We start from the raw sequence: 19,186 nt of genomic DNA on the forward strand, positions 1-19,186 counted from the left end.
AAGCGAATATTCTAGAAAAATTAATTGTACTGGACAAAATGGTGTTCCTAAAGTGTTAACTAAAATTTTTATTGGTACTTCATCTCATGATAAAATTGTGCACCATGTAATGAACCTAAAACAGTAATACTATAGAGCAAAATATTAAAATGTAAAAGCCATCAAGACTACATTATAAAATTTTCAAAAGCCTCCTAACATTTAAATCAAAAAAGGATGGTATAGTAGAAGAATATCATGTAAGGAAAAATAACCTGTAAGTAAATTACATCTAGAAAATTAATACTTTAGAAAATTAATTGTAAGGCTAAAAGCAAGACACCCATGAAAAACACACAAGGTGTCAAAACAAGCCAGAGGAAAATCATTTGGGCAAAAAATGAAATAGGATCCCAAGTCAAATTTATAGAAAATATTCCTTTATTAACTTTTGGTCGAGAATATGTTTGTATATTTTCAGAAAACAACTCAGGAGACCATGTGGATTCCAGCAACATAGAGGAATCGACAGGACTACTCCAGCCATGAAGACAGAAGAGAAGCAGTCCAGAGATGGAAGACGCTGACATGGCCTTCCCATACTAGCAGTTAGCAGCTGTGCATCACTGCAGGTTGCCCAGGACCAAACCAGAGAGTCGGACCTGCATTACCACCATTTCTCCACCATCCAGAACTGTAATGTCAGTGCTGACATGTACACATAAGGAACTGTAGGACATTGTAATTGGGTCTCAAAAGAACTGTTGGCCCAGTAAGAAACTCACTACAGACTGATTCATTTCCTGTCACCATAACCATTATTGCTTGTTTCATTTTCGGTTCTTATAAGTGTATTTCTAATAGCACATGATCTCACTCATCTAGTGGAAATAATGAACAACATAGACTGATGAACAAGAACAGACCCAGAAACAAGGAGGCACGGATCAGACTGTCGGGCCTCAGAGGGAGGGTAGGGGAGGGTGGGGGTAAAGGGGAGAGATCAACCAAAGGACTTGGGTGCAAGCATATGCCCCTAACCAGCGGTTGGGGACAACAGGGGGGTGGGGGCATGTGTGGGGAGGGGTGTGGGATGGGAATGGGGGCATGAGGACAAATATGTGATACCTTAATCAATAAAGAAATTTAAAAAAATAATAATAAAATAAATAAAAATAAATAAAAAGGGAACCTGCTACTTTACTCCAGAACTCTGTTCCTCCAGACCAAGAAGTCATTCTCAATTAGTAAATTGCAATTTGGTTTCAACACATCTGACTGCTACAGTATAGTTTTCTTTATTCTTTCATTTCCCCCCCCCATTCTTTTATTGTACATAAAGTAACTGGTATATGTGCACAAGCATTTGCATTTTTTAAAACTAAATGGCCAATGGTATGTTTTGCTTGGCATCAAATGGAGATGGGATGGGGAAAAATACTGGTTCTGTGAAAATACCCCCTTTCTCCATTAGTGGCATGCTCATTTATCTCCTATCTACATACTAGAGGCCCAGTGCACAAATTCGTGCACAGGTGGGTCCGGCCGGCCTGGCCCCAATCAGGGCAGATCAGATCTGGGCCTGTCAGGAGGAGGAGATGGCAGGAGGTTGGCTGGCCAGCCTGCCTGTATTAGGGCCTTATCAGGGCCCCCTATCAGGGCCAGGTAGGCTGGGGGAAGGGGCCATGGATGATTGGCCAGTGGGCCCCACCCCCTATTGGGGTTGGGGGGCTGTTTGGGGGTGGGGCAGGCCATGGGGAGAGGTTGTGGGTGGTGTGCTGGCCAGCCCTGCCCCTATTGGGGTTGGGGGGTAATCAGAGGTGGGGATGGGTGGGGGAGGGGATGCAGGAGGTTGGCCACCCACTTCCTATTAGGGTGGGGGTGTGTGATCACAGACAGGCTGGCCAGGGGGAGGGGCTGTGGACCTATCATGGTGCGGCAGGCTGGGGGCACAGCTGGCGGGGGGTTGGAGGGAGGGGGCATTTGGCCAGAAGGCCTGGCTGTTTGTTTGTTTGTTTGTTTGTTTGTTTTTTGCAGGCCTGGCTCTTGATTGGGGTGGAAGAGTCCAATCAGGGGCGGGCCAGCAGCGGGGAGGGGCTGCAAGGTTGGCCGCTGGCCCCACTGCCTGATTGGGCCAGTTCATCCGCCACAGTGGGCATCATAGCGACTGGTTGTTAGGTTGTTATGGCCGAGATGTGCATCATGCACCTCCTGGTGACTGGTCATTTGGTCGTGACACCTCTTGGCCTTTTATTGTTATGACTAGAGGCCCGGTGCATGAAATTTGTGCACTGGAGGGCCGTGTCCCTCAGCCCATCCTGCACCCTCTCCAATCTGGGATCCCTCTCACAATCCGGGACTGCTGGCTCCCAACAGCTCACCGGCCTGCCTGCCTGCCTGATTGCCCCTAACTGCTTCTGCCTGCCAGCCTGATCACCCCCTAACCACTTCCCTGCCAGCCTGATCGACACCTAACTGCTCCCCTGCGGGCCTGATTGCCCCCAACTACCCTCCCATGCCAGCCCGGTCACCCCTAACTGGCCTCCTCTGCTGGCCTTCTTGTGGTGGCCATCTTGTGACCACATGGGGGCGGCCATCTTGTGTGAGGGTGTGATGGTCAATTTGCATATTACATCTTTATTATATAGGATATATAGGATTCCAGTAAGTTATTTTGCTCTTACTGTTTAACAAAAAAAGGACAACATAAAAATTCTTGCATACCTTGTTTGATTAGAGAATTTTATTGTTTTTCATGTATCATTGTAACACCAAGGACAATATTATAACTTTTTGTACATAGCTGTTACATGTAGGGCAATCTGTCTTTAAGTAGGGATACATTACTCTAAAAAAATGTATCCTAGATAGTTTTCCCTTCAAGTCAAATGTCTTGTTATTTAAATGAACTTCTTGTTTAAAATGAAAAAAAAAAAAGAATTATATGAAAAGGAACCTGACAGAAAGTTTCTGTGTAAGGTTAAGTGTTTTCATATTTTAAACATTGTCAGTGCATTACAGTTAGAAATTATTTTTTATCTTTTTATTTATCCAGAATGAATATTAGCAAGGTGGAAATCTAAACAGAGCTGGAAAGATGCTTTCTTGATAGGGGTTAGAAGGAAGGGAAGAGAAGAAAATGCTAAATAATTCTGATTAAGCCACTAGGCAAAATACTGAAGAAGTAATACTTAAAAGGTTTTATTCAATTAAGACACTTCAGAAAATGACTTGCTTAGTAATTCTTGAAGTCTACGATTGTCTTCATTGGTTTTGATCATTGCATTGTACATTTTTTATAAATGAATTTGGATACACTTTTTAACTAAAAGCAGCAAAAGATTTCTATTAAGATTTAAAGTCACCATAATGGGATCAATCTCTCTATACTCCATACAAAAGGAAGATAGTTTGATCATCTTTGTCCTTATGTTCAGCATCATCATAACCCCCAGGTTTGGAGAGGACTTTTCTAAGAGTTCACAGCCAGTCTCTCAAATGAATACATTTAGGATGATAATAAGTCATCATGTAGGATGAATACTTGCAAACTCTGTGGGGATACTGTATCCTGGGTAATGGAGGTTTTTTAAGTCCTTGGAGGGGAGGGCCAATGAAATCCCCACTACAGAGAGTGAGAAGCAGCCCTTTACTAAATCTTAAACTTTCTTACTTTCCTAAATTAACTAACAATAGTGCCAGAGAAGGGGATCCCTCACCTCAGAAATAGGTTGTACCTGGGAGAAGAGAATAGCTTAACAATAAAAGCTAGTATTCTTAGTGCTTTGTTTGTGCTTTGGTAAGTATATGTGAATATGAACATTATGGTCTACTAGAATATGTCCAAATGCCATTTAATTTTATTTCAACATTTAAGGGGAAGAGGCAATCAGGGAAGCTAACAGGGAAGGACACAAGAGGAGCATAGGGAAATGAAAATTCATTTCTCTTTGTAAACTATGCAGTCAGTATTTCCCCCTGAGCTATATCTTTGTGAGGTTTGAGGTCTTATCTGTCAAACTAGGGCAGCAGACCTTTTTTAACACTTTGCATGGCTTTGATATGCAGCCAGGCTCTTCCTCATCTCTCCTTTCTTTAGGGGTTATATTGCTAGAAAGGGTGAAGATTTTCATGACAAATAAAGAGGCCTAGTCTTGACTTTATTGTACTCAGGAGAAACTGCAAGAGGGGAATTTATGACCAATGGGGCTGGAGAAGGACTGCAACTTTCCAGAAATTTTTTTTTTTTTACAATTCTTCATATTTCTGTGGGTCTGTTGTTATTTCGCCTCTTTCATTTCTGATTTTGTTTATATGGGTCCTCTCTCTTTGCTTCTTTGTGAGCCTGGCTAGAGGTTCACCAATGTTTTTTATCCTTTCAAAGAACCAGCTCTTGGTTTCATTGATCTTTTGTATTGTTTTGTTTGGTTTTTTTTTTTTTTTTGTCTCTATGTCGTGTATCTCCACTCTGATCTTTATTATTTCCTTCCTTCTGCTCACTCTGGAATTTTTCTTGTTGCTCTCTTTCTAATTCTACAAGTTGCAGAGTTTTCTTGTTTTTTTTTGTGTTTTTTTTTTTTGAGGTTGGCCTGTAATGCTGTGAACTTCCCTCTCAGGACTGCTTTCACTGTGTCCCATAGATTTTGGATTGTTTTGTTTTCATTTTCATTTGTTTCCAGGATTTTTTTTATTTTTTATTTGATCTCTTTGGTAACCCAATCATTGTTGAATAGCATGCTATTCAGCTTCCAAGTATTTGAATTTTTTTGATTGTTTTTACTGTCATTTATTTCTAACATTATGTCATTGTGGTCTGAGAAGATGCTTGATATGATTTCAATATTCTTGAATTTGGAGAGACTTTGCTTGTGACCCAATATGTGGTCTATCTTTGAAAATATCCCATGTGCGCTGGAAAAGAATATATATTCTGTAGCTTTGGGGTGGAATGTTCAGAAGATGTTGATTAAGTCCATATGATCTGGTGAGTTGCTTAGGATTGCTGTTTCTTTGCTGATTTTTTGTCTAGAGGATTTATTCAGTGGTGTTAATGGGGTATTAAAGTCTCCTACTATGATTGCATTGCATTGCTGCCAATCTCTCCCCTTATATCTTCCAGAAGTTTTTCTTTTTTTTTTTAAATGTATTTGGGTGCTTCTGCATTGGGTGCATATATGTTTACCAGAGTTATATCCTCTTGTTGTATCAATCTTTTAGAATTATGACGTGGCCTTTCCTGTCTCTTGTTATGGACTTCACTTTGAGGTCTATTTTGTCAGATATAAGTATTGCTACCCCAGCTTTTCTTTTTTCATTTACATTAGCCTGAAAGATATTTTTCCATCCCTTCACTTTTAGTCTGTGTGAGTCCCTTGTTCTGAGGTGGGTCTCTTGTAGACAGCATATATATGGGTCATATTTTCTTTACTTTTTCTCTTTAAGGTGTGCATTTTATTGAACTGGTCTCACATCAGTGTACAGGTAAGCCCTGGCTTGGCTGCCTTCATACCTCAACCCACTCCCAGGGGTACCAAAAGCCTTCATACATCTCAAGTTGAGGACAAAAACGGGGGCCATGATGGTTGGCCATTCAAAATAAAACAAAAAGAATAAGTATTAAGGTGATGATTAAAAATTTGGATTACTAGAAGTTTTAGTCTGCTTCAGAAAAGAACGTACACAGATTCAGAGCCAAGTTCAAACAGGAAACTTTTAGAAATAGCATATATCCAGTCAGGGACATAGGGCAAGCGTGATAATTCTCTGCATCTGCCAGTGACAATCTGGGTGTTTTGTGTTTCATTTATTGGGATTTATAAATTGTTTTCAAAGTTTAATACACCACCTGCAATAAGCCAGGTGCTATATACAAATTGTTGTATTGGAAGATTGTTGTCTCAGACTGCTTTAAAGTAAAGGTTTTTATAAAAAAGAAATTGGATTACATAATTTACACAAAAGCAATGCTATCACCCTCCCCATGTGGACTTGGGTGAGGATTGGCCCTTCTTAGGGAGAAGTGGGCAGCTTTGGGGCAGGCAAGGGACTTCCTGTAACAAAGTATCTCTCATATTTGGAATGACTATTTTTTTAAAAAGAACAATGTACAGTCAAATTCCTCGGCCACATTGTAGAACTTTGGGGATGCTTGCTCCAACAGACTGCTGTCACCTTCACTGTTCCAGTTTTTAAATCCTGAGTCAAGTGCCAAAAAAAAAAAAAAAGATTAAAAAAAAAAAACCCACAAATAAAGCCATGCCAATCTCATCTCGTTTTCTGCGCAAGTCAGGTTTTGTCAAGAAAGGGTGTAACCAGCTAAGTAACAGTCTGCCTAGAAGCATTTGTGTGGACGATGGAGGGTCCAGACTCATCATACTCCTGCTTGCTAATCCACATCTGCTGGAAGGTGGATAGTGAGGCCAGGATGGAGCTGCCCATCCACACAGAGTACTTGCACTCAGGGGGTGCAATGATCTTGATCTTCATCGTGCTGGGAGCCAGGGTGGTGATCTCCTTCTGCATCCTGTCGGTGATGCCTGGGTACATGCTGGTTCCACCAGACAGCACCATGTTGGCATACAGGTCCTTATGGATGTCAACATCACACTTCATGATGGAGTTAAAGGTAGTTTCATGGATGCCACAGGATTCCATGCCCAGGAAGGAGGGCTGGAAGAGGGCCTCAGGGTAGCAGAACCACTCATTGCTGATGGTGATTACCTGACTGTTAGGAAGCTCTTACCTTTTATCCAGGGAGGAGCTGGAGGCGGCGGTGGCCATCTCCTGCTCAAAGTCCAGGGTGACATAGTATAGTTTCTCCTTGATGCCATGCACAATTTCCCGCTCGGCTGTGGTGGTGAAGCTATAACCATGCTTTCATGAGGTAGTCTGTCAGGTCCCCGCCAGCCAGGTCAAGACACAGGATGGTGAGTGGGAGGGCATACCCCTTGTAGATGGGCACAGTGTGGGTGACTCCATCACCAAAGTCCATCACAATGCCAGTGGTACGGCCAGAGGTGTATAAGGACAGCACCGCCTGGATGGCCACGTACATGGCCAGGGTATTGAAGGTCTCGAACATGATCTGGGTCATCTTCTCACAGTTAGCATTAGGGTTCAGAGGAGCTTCAGTGAGCAGGACAGGGTGCTCCTCGAGGGCCATATGCAGCTCATTGTAGAAAGTGTGATGCCAGATCTTCTCCATGTCCTCCCAGTTGGTGACAATGCTGTGCTTGATGGGGTACTTCAGGGTCAGCATGCCTCTCTTGTCCTGGGCCTCATCACCCACATAGGAGTCCTTCTGGCCCATGCCCACTATCATGCCCTGGTACCAGGGGCACCCCATGATGGAGGAGAAAGATAGCCCTGGGGGCATCGTTCACCACGAAGCTGGCTTTGCACATGCCGGAGCCATTGCCAACCATGAGCGTAGCAATATCATCATCCATGGTGAGCAGGAGGCGGTGGGGGTCAGCGAAGGTGGAAGAGAGGCAAAGTCAAGTGGCCTGCACTGGAGGTGGATGTGGTCTCAGCAGTCTGGGTCATGTTTTCTTATACATTTAGTAACTCGATGTCTTTTGATTGGAGCATTTAATCCATTTACGTTTAATGTTATTATTGATAGGTACTTGTTTGTAGCCGTTTTTATTCTTTATGCCTGTGTTCCTTCCTCCCTTTCTTTTTATTCTTTTTACAGCATTCGCTTTAGCATTTCTTCCATTGCTGGCTTGGTCGTGATAAACTCCCTTAGCCTGTTTTTTGTCTGTGAAGCTCCTGATTTCCCCTTCAATTTTGATTGATAGCCTTGCTTGATAGAGTATTCTTGGATTCAGTCCTTTGATTTGCATCACTTTGTATACTTCATTCCATTCCCTTCTGGTCTGATGTGTTTCTGTTGAGAAACCATTTGATAATCTGATAGGGGATTCTTTGTAGGTAACTCTCTGTCTCTCTCTTGCAGCCTTTAAGATTATCTCTTTGTTGTTAACATTTGCCATTGTAATTATGACGTGTATTGGTGTGTCTTTTTGGGTTCATCTTGCTTGGGACTCTTTGTAGTTGTGTGACTTTTTTCTTCCCCATATCAGGGAAGTGTTCTGTCATTATTTCTTCAAATAGACTCTCTAATCCTTGCTGCTCTTCTTGTCCTTCTGGCACCCCTATTATACATATGCTCCTTTGTTTAATGCTATATCAAGGCTCCCTTAGGCTCTCCTCCTGCTTTTTAATTTTTTTCTCCAGTTGCTGTTCATATTGGGCTTGTTTCTCTACCTTATCTTCTAACTCACTAATTTGGACCTCCGCTTCTCCTAGTCTAATGTGGAAACCTTCCATTGCATTTTTTATTGTTGCTATATCACTTTTGATTTCTTCCTGATTTTTGCATAGGTTGTTGATTTTCTTGTCCTTCCAATTTATGAAATGTATGACCATTACTCTGAATTTCTTTTCTGACATATTGCATGCCTCTGTTTCATTTAGTTCCTTTCTTGGTGATTCCTCTTTCTCCCCCCGTCCCCCTTTGGGGATTGTTTTGTTGTTTCCCCATTCTAGCTATCACCAAAATGTCCAAGCAGCGAGTTGCAGAGGCCTGAGCCATGTGCAGTGGGAGTGTTGCGCCACCAGATCAACACTGAAGAGCTCAGACACAGAGACATGTGGCTGCTGTGGGTCAGCGAGAGCCACACGCACCGAGAATGAGTCCCTGCATGCCTGCGTTGAGAATTAGAGTAATGGGCACTCAGTGTGGCCTCATGCATGCTTTGAGAAACAGAGTCCCTGCATGCATGCACTGAAAATCAGAGTCCCCAAGCGTGCACCAGGAATCAGAGTCTCCGTGTGCTCACACTGAAAATTGAGAATTGGAGTCTCTGGCACTCAGTGCGGCCTCTCGCACGCGCCAAGTATCAGGGTCCCTGAGCACACATGCTGAGAATCGGAGTCACTGGCACTTGGTGCGCATCCTGAGAATCAGGGTTTCCAGCGTGTATTCAGCCATTTGGGGATTAGGAAGGGTTTTAGGAAACATCTCTTCCAGGATGTATTCAGATCCTACAATTTGAGGTTTGGGAAATAAACGTCAAAGTTTTCATTGTGACCACAACTATACACTGTGCCTTTGTAACAACCGAATGCCAGACCTCTGGTTTCCTGGGTTTCTGTTTGGATTTTAAAAACCAGCTCGAAGTTTGAGCCTTTAAGATGGGTTAACTGACCGGGGTTCATCATTCTCCATTTTCAAGGGGAAACATTTTGTTTAGTTCATTATTCTATGAGTTATTCAGCCATTTGCTTTAATCCGAAAACATATCTCTCATCTAGAATTTGTTTCTACATTAATGTCCCCCCCCCCCTCTTTTTTTTTCTCTTCTGGGAAGAAAGGGTGTCTGACATTTGTTTAGGACTTATAAATTCCAAACCAATTGGCAGGTGTTCCTAAATGTAAATATGGTTCAAGAAGGGGTCTGATGCCATATAGCTCCTTTATTAGGCTGGTGCTGCATCTTAACACCTCAATGGAGTTAGGGAACCACTTTAAAGAAACCTTTGTCTTACAGATTGATCCCCAAAAATTCAGATCAACCAGAGAAAATCAGAAGGGGCTTGCTAAAAGCCATAGAGAAAAGGAGGAAGATTCAGGAAGGGGTTAGAAAAATTGAAAAGAAAGTGAAACTTCCCAATTACCTTTGGAAAATTTGAAAGTATGAATAAAACTCTATTTGAAGAAGGGCATGAGAAAGTATGTTGAATGTTGTAACACAAAGCAAATGTTTGTATATCCTTCCAAAGACTACTAGAATACTCATTTTACTCTGTTTAAGTCAATACCCTTTCTTAAACTCATTCATTATCCACTTGGAAATAAAAATTGGTTTAAGATTTCCACATTAAAAAAAAACTAAACTATTTTTATAATAGGTAATAAGGGCTATTCTAGAACAAAATCTAAGTGACAATAAATGCTGCTTTAATTACTATATAAACAAAATTCTCTCTAGAATGTATATGTAAGTACAATGTATTTAATTAATAATGTCAGGATCACAAAAATTTGCCATACTTGGAACATTCTTATGTTTCTCAGCATGTTTAAACTTGGAATAACATTTAGCACACTAAACTGGCAATCAAAAATAAGTGTTTGGGTCCCCACTCCTCAGCTCACTAGCACAAAGCCACTTACCTACACTATGCCTTGGGTTCCTTATCTGTGAAACGGGTATAAGACACATTCTGCATAATTTGAAAGCAATAGGTAAGAGGTTAAATAGAAAACAGTATGATGAACTGCATAAAATATAAAGGGAAGTGCATGTATAATGGATGCTGCTACTAATGCCAATGCTGTTCCCATATGTGAGTAGGAAGAGAATAAAAATGACAGGTATGTTTTTGCTTTAAAATACTTTAGTATAGCAGTAGGTCAATGGTGGTGTGATATGTGTGTCAAGTGTGTGTGTGTGTGTGTGTGTGTGTGTGTGTGTGTGTGTGTGTGTGTGTAAGAGATACAGATTACAAAGTATTTAATGGAGAAATGGACTTATGACCTATTTGGTTCAAAAATGTACTTGGTTTATAAGTAAAAGTAATAGATGATTATGGGAACAGAGGCTATGATTCCTTCAAACCAGTGGTCAGCAAACTCATTAGTCAACAGAGCCAAATATCAACAGTACAATGATTGAAATTTCTTTTGAGAGCCGAAAACCGACTTCGGCGCATGGGCCACGAAGTTTCAATCGCACTGTACGTGTGCACCCGCACGTGGTATTTTGTGGAAGAGCCACACTCAAGGGGCCAAAGAGCCACATGTGGCTCGCAAGCCACAGTTTGCCGACCACTGCTTCAAACAAAACAATCTCCAAAGAAGTAAAATATGATCAAATGCACTGCTTTCTCCCACATTAGGGAAAACCAGGACAAAAGAAAAGTATCATGTGGTTTACACAGATCATCAAAGGTTGGAGATGGAGAAGCAATTCCACTGCAATAGATACATTACTATGCAGAGAAAATCAGAGTTGGCAGTCAATCTGGGCCTTTCTGAAAAACAGGTACACCAGAAGTACATCCAACATGTCTCATATAGTTATTTCAATATGTTGAGAATTTAGGAAAGTCTGTAAACAGGAGTGGAAGCAGCACAGAAGACAAAGGCCTTCTCTAAGCTCTACTAAAGCCCACATTTGTTCTATTGGACCTCTTAGTTTAGTCTCATTGGTTAGTGGGTTTATTTATAATTGAATGTGGTGGATACTTTGCAGTTGTGGAAACAAAGAATGAGGACATAGGAGGTGGAGAAGAAATAAAACTCCCATAGAGTCCTAGCCAGTTGGCTCAGTGGTTAGAGCATATGCCCATGGACTGTAGGGTCTCGGGTTCCATCCTGGTTCTTTGATAGCAGGCTCGATCCTGAGCCCTTGTCAGGGTGTCTGCGGGAGGCAACCAATCAATGTGTCTCTCATAAATCTATGTTTCTCTCTCTATGTCTCTCCCCTCCCTTCCACTCTCTCTAAATCAATGAAAAAATATCCTAAGATGAGGATTAATAACAACAAAAAACTCCTATAGAATTGGTCAAGTCAAAACCTTGATCTGGTTCCCCAAGTAGTCACAAACAATGTGAGAAGTGGAGATTTGGGTCTTAGAAGATGGCGGCGCTCAGGACGAAGGTGAGGGAGAGGGTGTGAGTGACTGAGGGAGTGAAAGGAGAGTATGTGGGTGTGGGTGGTGTGTGTGTGAGTAAGGGACAGTTAAACCCAGTAGGAGAAGCAGGGACTGGCAGACCAGGCTCTCTTGAACAGGGAGAGACTACCACCGCTGCAGGCACTCCCGGGACTGCAGGACTCTGGCACAGGCACGGAGCCCATGCCATCTTGAAGGGGAGAATGGCCTCTTCTAGGAACTGATCAATACCACCACCCAGACAGGCCTTGGACCCTGCCTGTGACCCGGCAGCCACTCCAGCCAAAATCCTGCTGCCCCACCTGCAGACCCACGAACCCTGGGACCTCCACCTCCAAGGGTGCACGCTCCTGCAGCGGTAAGTGCAACTTCCTCCTCCCCAGTGGCTTAACTTCTGACGCCACAGTCGCGCATCTCCAGCACCATAGTCATGCTTTTCAAGCGCACAGGCTGCCTGAGCCCACCACTCCACAGGCCGCTAGTGGGTGCCGCTGTGGGGCACACTCTTACCCAAACAAGGGCCCACTGCCCCAGCAGTATAAATTCTGGATTCCCCCTTCCTGGATACCTCCCCGCAGCCACATCGGTCACTCTGATTCAGCACCAGGGCTCCTCTGGGTGCCTGAGCGCACTGCCACTCGGCTGGTGCAAACCCAACCAAGGGCATAAGGCCCCCGGCAGTAGAAATATGCACTTCCCCCACTCCCAGCTGCCTTCCCAGAGACACCTCAGTCACATGGCTTCAGAGCAAGGGCCTATCTGAGTGCACTGCCCTGGCAATTGGCCCCAGGGTACCCCCGGGAGTCAACACTGGGCTCTTGTGAATTCAATCAAGGGCACAGCAGCAAAAACTGAGTTTTCTTACTTCACAGCTGCTGATATCTGGATGCCACAGTCACGCTCTGCCAGCATGCAGGCCCCCTCAGCTCAAAGCCACAAAGGTGGCTCTTGGGTGCCTCTGTGAGCCCCAGCTGGGCACGCTCTTATCCAAACAAGTGCCCACTGCCTGGCAGTAGAAAATCTGTATTCCCCCTTACTGGATACCTGCCCACAGTCAACTTAGCACCAGGGCCCCTCTGAGTGCCTGAGTGCACCGCCACTGGTCCTGAGGGAATCCAACCAAGGCATAAGGCCCCTGGCAGTAGAAATTCGGACTTCACCCACTGCTGGCTGCCTACCCACAGACACCTCAGTCAAGTGGCTTCAGTGCAAGGGCCTATCTGAGTGCACCGCCCTGGCTGCCAACCTCTGGACACCACAGCCACGCTTTGCTAGCACACAGGCCTCCTGAGCCAAAGGCCGCAAAGGCAGCTCTTAGGTGCCTCTGTGAGTCCCCATTGGGCACGCTCTCATCCAAACAAAGGCTCACTGCCTCAGCAATAGAAATTCTGAGTACCCCCCTTTCTGGATACCTGTCCACAGACTCCTTGATCACACGGATTCAACACAAGGGCCACACTGAGTATACCGCCCCGGCAAACAGCTCCTGGGTGCCTCTGTGAGCTGCCACTAGGTGCACACAAACCCAACCAAGGGCACAAGGCCCCCGGTAGTAGAAATTAGGAATTATTTCACTTCAGGCTGCCTACCCAGAGACACCTCAGTCACCCAGCTTCAGCGCAAGGGCCTCTCTGAGTGCACTACCCTGGCAAACAGCCCCGGGGTACCTCTATGAACCACCACTGGGCACATGCAAATTCGACCACGGGCTCAGCAGCAAAAACTGAGTCCACCTGATTCACAGCTGCTGGCCTCCAGACACCACAGTCGCGTTTTTTTCAGCGCACAGGACTCCTGAGCCCACCACCCCAAAGGTGGCTCTTGGGTGCCTCTGTGAGCCTTTGCAGGGTGCACTTGTATCCAAACAATGATGCACAGCCCCAGCAATAGAAATTCAGATTTCCCATTCTGGCTGCCTGCCCATAGACACCTCGGTCACGTGGCTTCAACACAAGGGCCACACTGAGTGTGCCACCCAGGCAAATGGCTTCCAGGTGCCTCAGCGAGCCACCGCTGGGCTTGCACAAATCCAACGAAGGGCACAAGGCCTCGGCAGCAAAAACTGAGTCTTCCCACCCAACAGCTGCTAACCTCAGGACACCATAGTCATGCATTTCCAGAGCACAGGCCTCCTGAGCCCCACCACCCTGACAGATGGTTCCTGGGTGTTTCTGTGAGCCACTGTTGGGCATGCACAATTTCAACCAAGGGCACAAGGCAGCAAAAATTGGGACATCCCCCTCCCTGGCAGCTGACCTCTGGACACCGCAGTTGCACCTTTCTAGAACACAGGCCCACTGAGCCTGCTGCCCCTATAGGCAGCTGCTGGGTGTCTCATTGAGCCCCAGCTCAGCATGATCGTATCCAAACAAGGGCACACAGCCCTGGCAGTAGAAGTTTGGACTTCCACCTTCCTTCCCTGCTGCCTACCAACAGACATCAGACATCACGTCATGTGGTTTCAGCACACAGGCCCCCTGAGGACACTGCCCCAGCAGGCAACTCCTGGGTGCCTCTGTGAGCTGCCACTAGGTGCACTTTTATCCAACCAAAGGCTCAAGGCCTTGCAGCAGAAACTCAGACTTCCCACTCCTCAGCTGCTGACCTCCAGTCACTGCAGTTGTACCAATCCAGTGTGCAAGCCCCCTGAGCCCACTGCCCTGGCAGGCAACCCCCAGGTGCTTCTCAGAACTGCCACAAGGCACAACCCCGGCTGCTGGCATCCAGTCCCTGCGGTAGTGCTGCTCCAGCACAAGAGACTCCTGAGTCCACTGCCCCAGCAGACGGCTTCTGGGTGCGTCTGTAAGCAGCCATTGGGCATGCATATCCAACCAAGGAAGCACATCCCCCAAAGCAGACTTGCCTCCTTGAACAAGGTCACATTATTTCAGCCACAGACACTGAGATTACCACATCCCCAGCCACAGGATCCTGAACTCCCTCGTGATTCAGAGAGGGAAAGCACTTTGGCCAGAATCCTACTGCCTCAACCAGAGACTACGAGACACCCACCCCCCACTGTCATGGGCTCAGTGCCCCTAGCAGTGAGTTGCAGAGTGACGCTAATCCAGCAGGAGTCACACCACACTGGCCAAAGTCACAGTACCTGAGCCTCAAGCCCCAAGACTCTTTCCTCCCAGACTGTGGATTCTGGGAACCCAGAGTGATAACATACCAGCAAGACCTCAGACAACCTTTGCCAAAAGAGCTGGAACCACAATCACATTCAAAGCAGCATGCACAATGAAGCTGGGGGTGAGTCACATTGCAAACCCAAGAAAAGAATTCATCTATGAATAAGACACTAACATTCAAGATCCAACTACATCAAGAGAATCCAAATAGCTCAAGTAGGGAGCTCTGCTAGATCACCAAGCGCAGGATACCTGAGAGATCACACCTCTAGTACCACCCCCAAAAGAACCTGGGTAGCGAAGCAGTTGGATCTAAGAAGGAGAAATAATTAAAATGTTACAGCAAAAAATGGGGAGACAAAAAACAATCCCCAAAGGAAAGAAAAGGAGGAATCACCAGAAAGGGAATTAAATGAAATGGAGGCAAGCAATATGTCAGAGAAAGAATTCAGAGTAATGGTTATAAGGATGCTCAAATGGCTGGATGACAAATACACAAAACTCAATGAGAATAATAAGGAGCTGGATGAGAATTTCACCAACATGAAAAGGAACCCAGAGGAAATGAAGAATGACATAGCTGATGAAGAACACAATGAAAGGTTTAAACAGTAGACCAAAAGAGGCTGAGGACTGCATCAGTGAATTAGAAGACAAGGTAGGAAAAAACACACAAACACAGAAACAACTAGAAAGAAAACTTAAAAAGCAAGAGGAAAGCCTAAGGGAGCTTTGGAACAATGCAAAACAAAACAACATCCACATAATAGGGATACCACAAGGAGAGGAAACTGAGCAAGGAATAGAAAACCTGTTTGAAGAAATAATGACAGAAAACATTCCCTATATTGACAAGAAAAAAACCATGCAAGTCCAAGAAGCACATAGAATCCCAAACAAGATGAACCAAAAAAGACCAACACAAAGACACATCAAATTAAATTAGTAAAGATCAACGACAAAGTAAGAATCATAAAGGCAGCCAGAGAGAGACAGAAAGTTACCTACAAGGGATCTCCCATTATAATACCAACGCATTTCTCAACAGAAACACACCAGGCCAGAAGTGAATGGAATGAAATATACAAAGTGATGCAAAGCAAGGGACTGAATCCAAGAATACTATACCCAGCAAGGCTATTAATTAAAATTGAAGATGAAATCAGGAGCTTCACAGAAAAAAAGGGCTAAGAGAGTTTATTAACACCAAGCCAACAATGCAAGAAATGCTAAAGGGACTGCTGTAAAAAGAAGAAACAGAAAGGCAATATGGAACACAAACATTAAGAATAAAAACGATGACAAACAAGTACATATCAATAATAACATTAAACGTAAATGGACTAAATGCTCCAATCAAAAGACATAGGGTAGCTGAATGGATAAGAAAACATGACCCATATATTTGCTGTCTGCAAGAGACACACCTCAGAACAAAGGATTCACACAGAGTGAGAGTGAAGGGGTGGAAAAAGAATTTTTCAGGCAAATGGAAATGAGATAAAATCTGGGGTTGCAATACTTATATCTGAAAAAATAGACCTCAAAGTAAAGGCCATGAGAAGAGATAAGGAAGGCCACTTCATAATACTAAAAGGAATAATTCAACAAAAGGTTATCACTCTGGTAAACATATTTGTACCCAATATAGGAGCACCCAAATACATAAAACAACTTCTGGAAGATATCAAGGGATAGATCGATAGCAATACAATCATAGTAGGAGACTTTTTTTTAGTATTTTTGTTTTTTATTTTTTATTTCTTTATTGATTAAGTACATATGTGTCCTCATCCCTCCATTAACCCCCCAAACCCCACACACACAAACACTCATGTACTCACACCCCTGTTGTCTGTGTCCATTGGTTAGGCTTATATGCATGCATACAAGTCCTTTGGTTGATCCCTTCCCCTTACCCCCACCCTCCCCTACCTTCCCTCTGAGGGTTGACAGTCTGATTAATGCTTCTCTGTCTCTGGATCTCTCCCTGTTCATCAGTTTATGTTGTTCATTATATTCCATAAATGAGTGAGACCATGTGGTATTTAACTTTCTCAGACTGTCTTATTTCACTTAGCATAATGCTCTCCAGTTCCATCCATGCTGTTGCAAATGGCAAGAATTCCTTCTTTTTTACTGCAGCATAGTATGCCATTGTGTAGATGTACCACAGTTTTTAAATCCACTCATCTGCTAATGGACACTTAGGCTGTTTCCAAATCTTACCTATTACAAATTGTGCTGCTATGAACATAGGGGTGCATATAGACTTTCTGATTGGTGTTTCTAGCTTATTAGGGTATATTCCTAGAAGTGGGATCATAGGGTCAATTGTGAGCTCCATTTTTAGTTTTTTGAGGAAACTCCATACTGTTCTCCACAGTGACTGAACCAGTCTGCATTCCCACCAGCAGTGCAAAAGAGTTCAATTTTCTCTGCATCCTTGCCAACACTTGCCATTTGTTGATTTGTTGATGATAGCCATGCTGACAGGTGTGAGATGATACCGCATTGTCATTTTGATCTGTATCTCTTGGATAATTAGTGACCTGGAGCATGTTTTCATATGACTCTTGACCTTTCTTCTGTTGTTTTTGAAAAGTATTTAGGTTCATTTTTTGATTGGATTGTTTATCTTCCTTTTGTTAAGTTGTATGAGTTCCCTGTAAATGTTGGAGATTAAACTCTTATTGGTGATAACATTGGCAAATATGTTCTCCCATGCAGTGGGCTTTCTTATTTTTTTGATGGTTTTCTTTGCTGTGCAAAAACTTTTTATTTTGATGTAGTCCCATTTGTTTATTTTCTTTTAATTTCCATTGACCTATGAGCAGTATCAGTGAAGAAAATGCTTTGGCATAGTCTGATATTTTGCTGCCTGTGGATTCCTCTAGTATTTTTATGGGTTTCCATCTAATGTTTAAGTCCTTTGTCCATTTTGAGTTTCTTTTTGTGTATGGCTTAAGTTGGTTAATTTTTTCATGTATCTGTCCAATTTTCCCAACACCATTTATTGAAGAGACTGTCTTGACTCCATTGTATGCTCTTGCCTCCTTTGTCAAATATTAATTGAGCATAGTTGTTTGGGTCGATTTCAGGGTTCTCTATTCTATTCCATGGATCTATATGTCTGTTCTTGTGCCACTACCAGGCTGTTTTGAGAACAGTGGCTTTGAAACACAGCTTGATATCTGGTAATGAGACCCCACCTACTTTGTTCTTCTTTCTCAGGAATGCTGCAGCTATTTGGGGTCTTTTTTTATTCCAGAAGAATTTTTGGAAAATTCGTTCTAGATCTGTGAAATATGCCGTTGGTATTTTAATGGGGAGTGCATTGAATCTATAGATTGTTTTGGGTACTATGGAAATTTTTATGATGTTGATTCAACCAATCCATGAAGACAGTATGTTCTTCCATCTGTTTATGTCTTCCTATATCTATTTTTTCTGTGTCCTGTAGTTTTTCGCATATAGGACTTTTAACTCCTTAGTTAAGTTTATTCCTAGGTATCTTAATTTTTTGGTACGATGGTAAATGAGATTGCTTTTTTTAAGTCTATCTTTCTGTAAGTTCATTATTGGTGTATAGAAATGCCATAGATTTCTTGGCATTTATTTTGTATCCTGCCACATTGCCGAATTCATTTATTAAGTCTACTAGTTTTTTAATGTAGTCTTTCGGGTTTTTATGAACAATATCATGTCATCTGCAAATAAGGACAGCGTTACTTCTTCTTTTCCAATTTGGATGCCTTTTATTTCTTCTTCTTGTCTAATTGCAATGGCTAATAGTTCCAGTACTATGTCGAACAGGGGTGGTGAGAGTGGGCATCCCTTCTTGTTCCTGTTCTTAGGGGAAATGGTTTCAGTTTTTGCCCATTTAGTATGATGTTGGCTGTGGGTTTATCATATATGGCTTTCATTATGTTGAGGTATGATCCTTCTATTACCACCTTGCTGAGAGTTTTTATCAAGAAAGGGTGTTGAATTTTGTCAAATGCTTTTTCTGCATTGATTGTTAGGATTATGTGATTTTTATCTCTCAATTTGTTTATGTGATGTATCACGTTTATTGATTTACGGATATTGTACCATCCTTGCATCCTTGGAATAAATCTTACTTGGTCGTGCTGTATGATCTTTCTGATGTACTGCTGGATTCGATTTGCTAGAATTTTGTTGAGGATTTTGGCATCTATGTTCATTAGGGATATTGGCCTATAATTCTCTTTCATTGTGTTATCTTTATCTGGTTTAGATATTAGGGTGATGCTGGCTTCATAGAATGAGCTTGGAAGTGTTCATTCCTCTTGAGTTTTTTGGAATAGTCTGAGGAGGATAAGTTTCAGTTCTTCTGTGAGTGTTTGGTATAACTCCCCTGTGAA

General features: G+C 43.2%; 1 protein-coding gene and 1 pseudogene across 1 annotated transcript in view; one reads left to right on the top strand and one right to left on the bottom strand.

The window, feature by feature from the left end:
- The window catches only part of CDX4 (caudal type homeobox 4), a gene marked incomplete at its 5' end in the record, with an annotated part of 54,929 nt that overhangs the window by 15,288 nt on the left and 20,455 nt on the right, over positions 1-19,186 (top strand). The window contains 1 exon segment of the mRNA XM_054718954.1: positions 10,888-11,033. Within this exon segment, the coding sequence (XP_054574929.1) occupies positions 10,888-11,033 (146 nt within the window).
- On the bottom strand, positions 6,295-7,427 carry LOC103304082 (actin, cytoplasmic 1-like; annotated as a pseudogene).

Source organism: Eptesicus fuscus, chromosome 1, assembly GCF_027574615.1.
Source record: "Eptesicus fuscus isolate TK198812 chromosome 1, DD_ASM_mEF_20220401, whole genome shotgun sequence".
Lineage (NCBI taxonomy): Eukaryota > Metazoa > Chordata > Mammalia > Chiroptera > Vespertilionidae > Eptesicus > Eptesicus fuscus.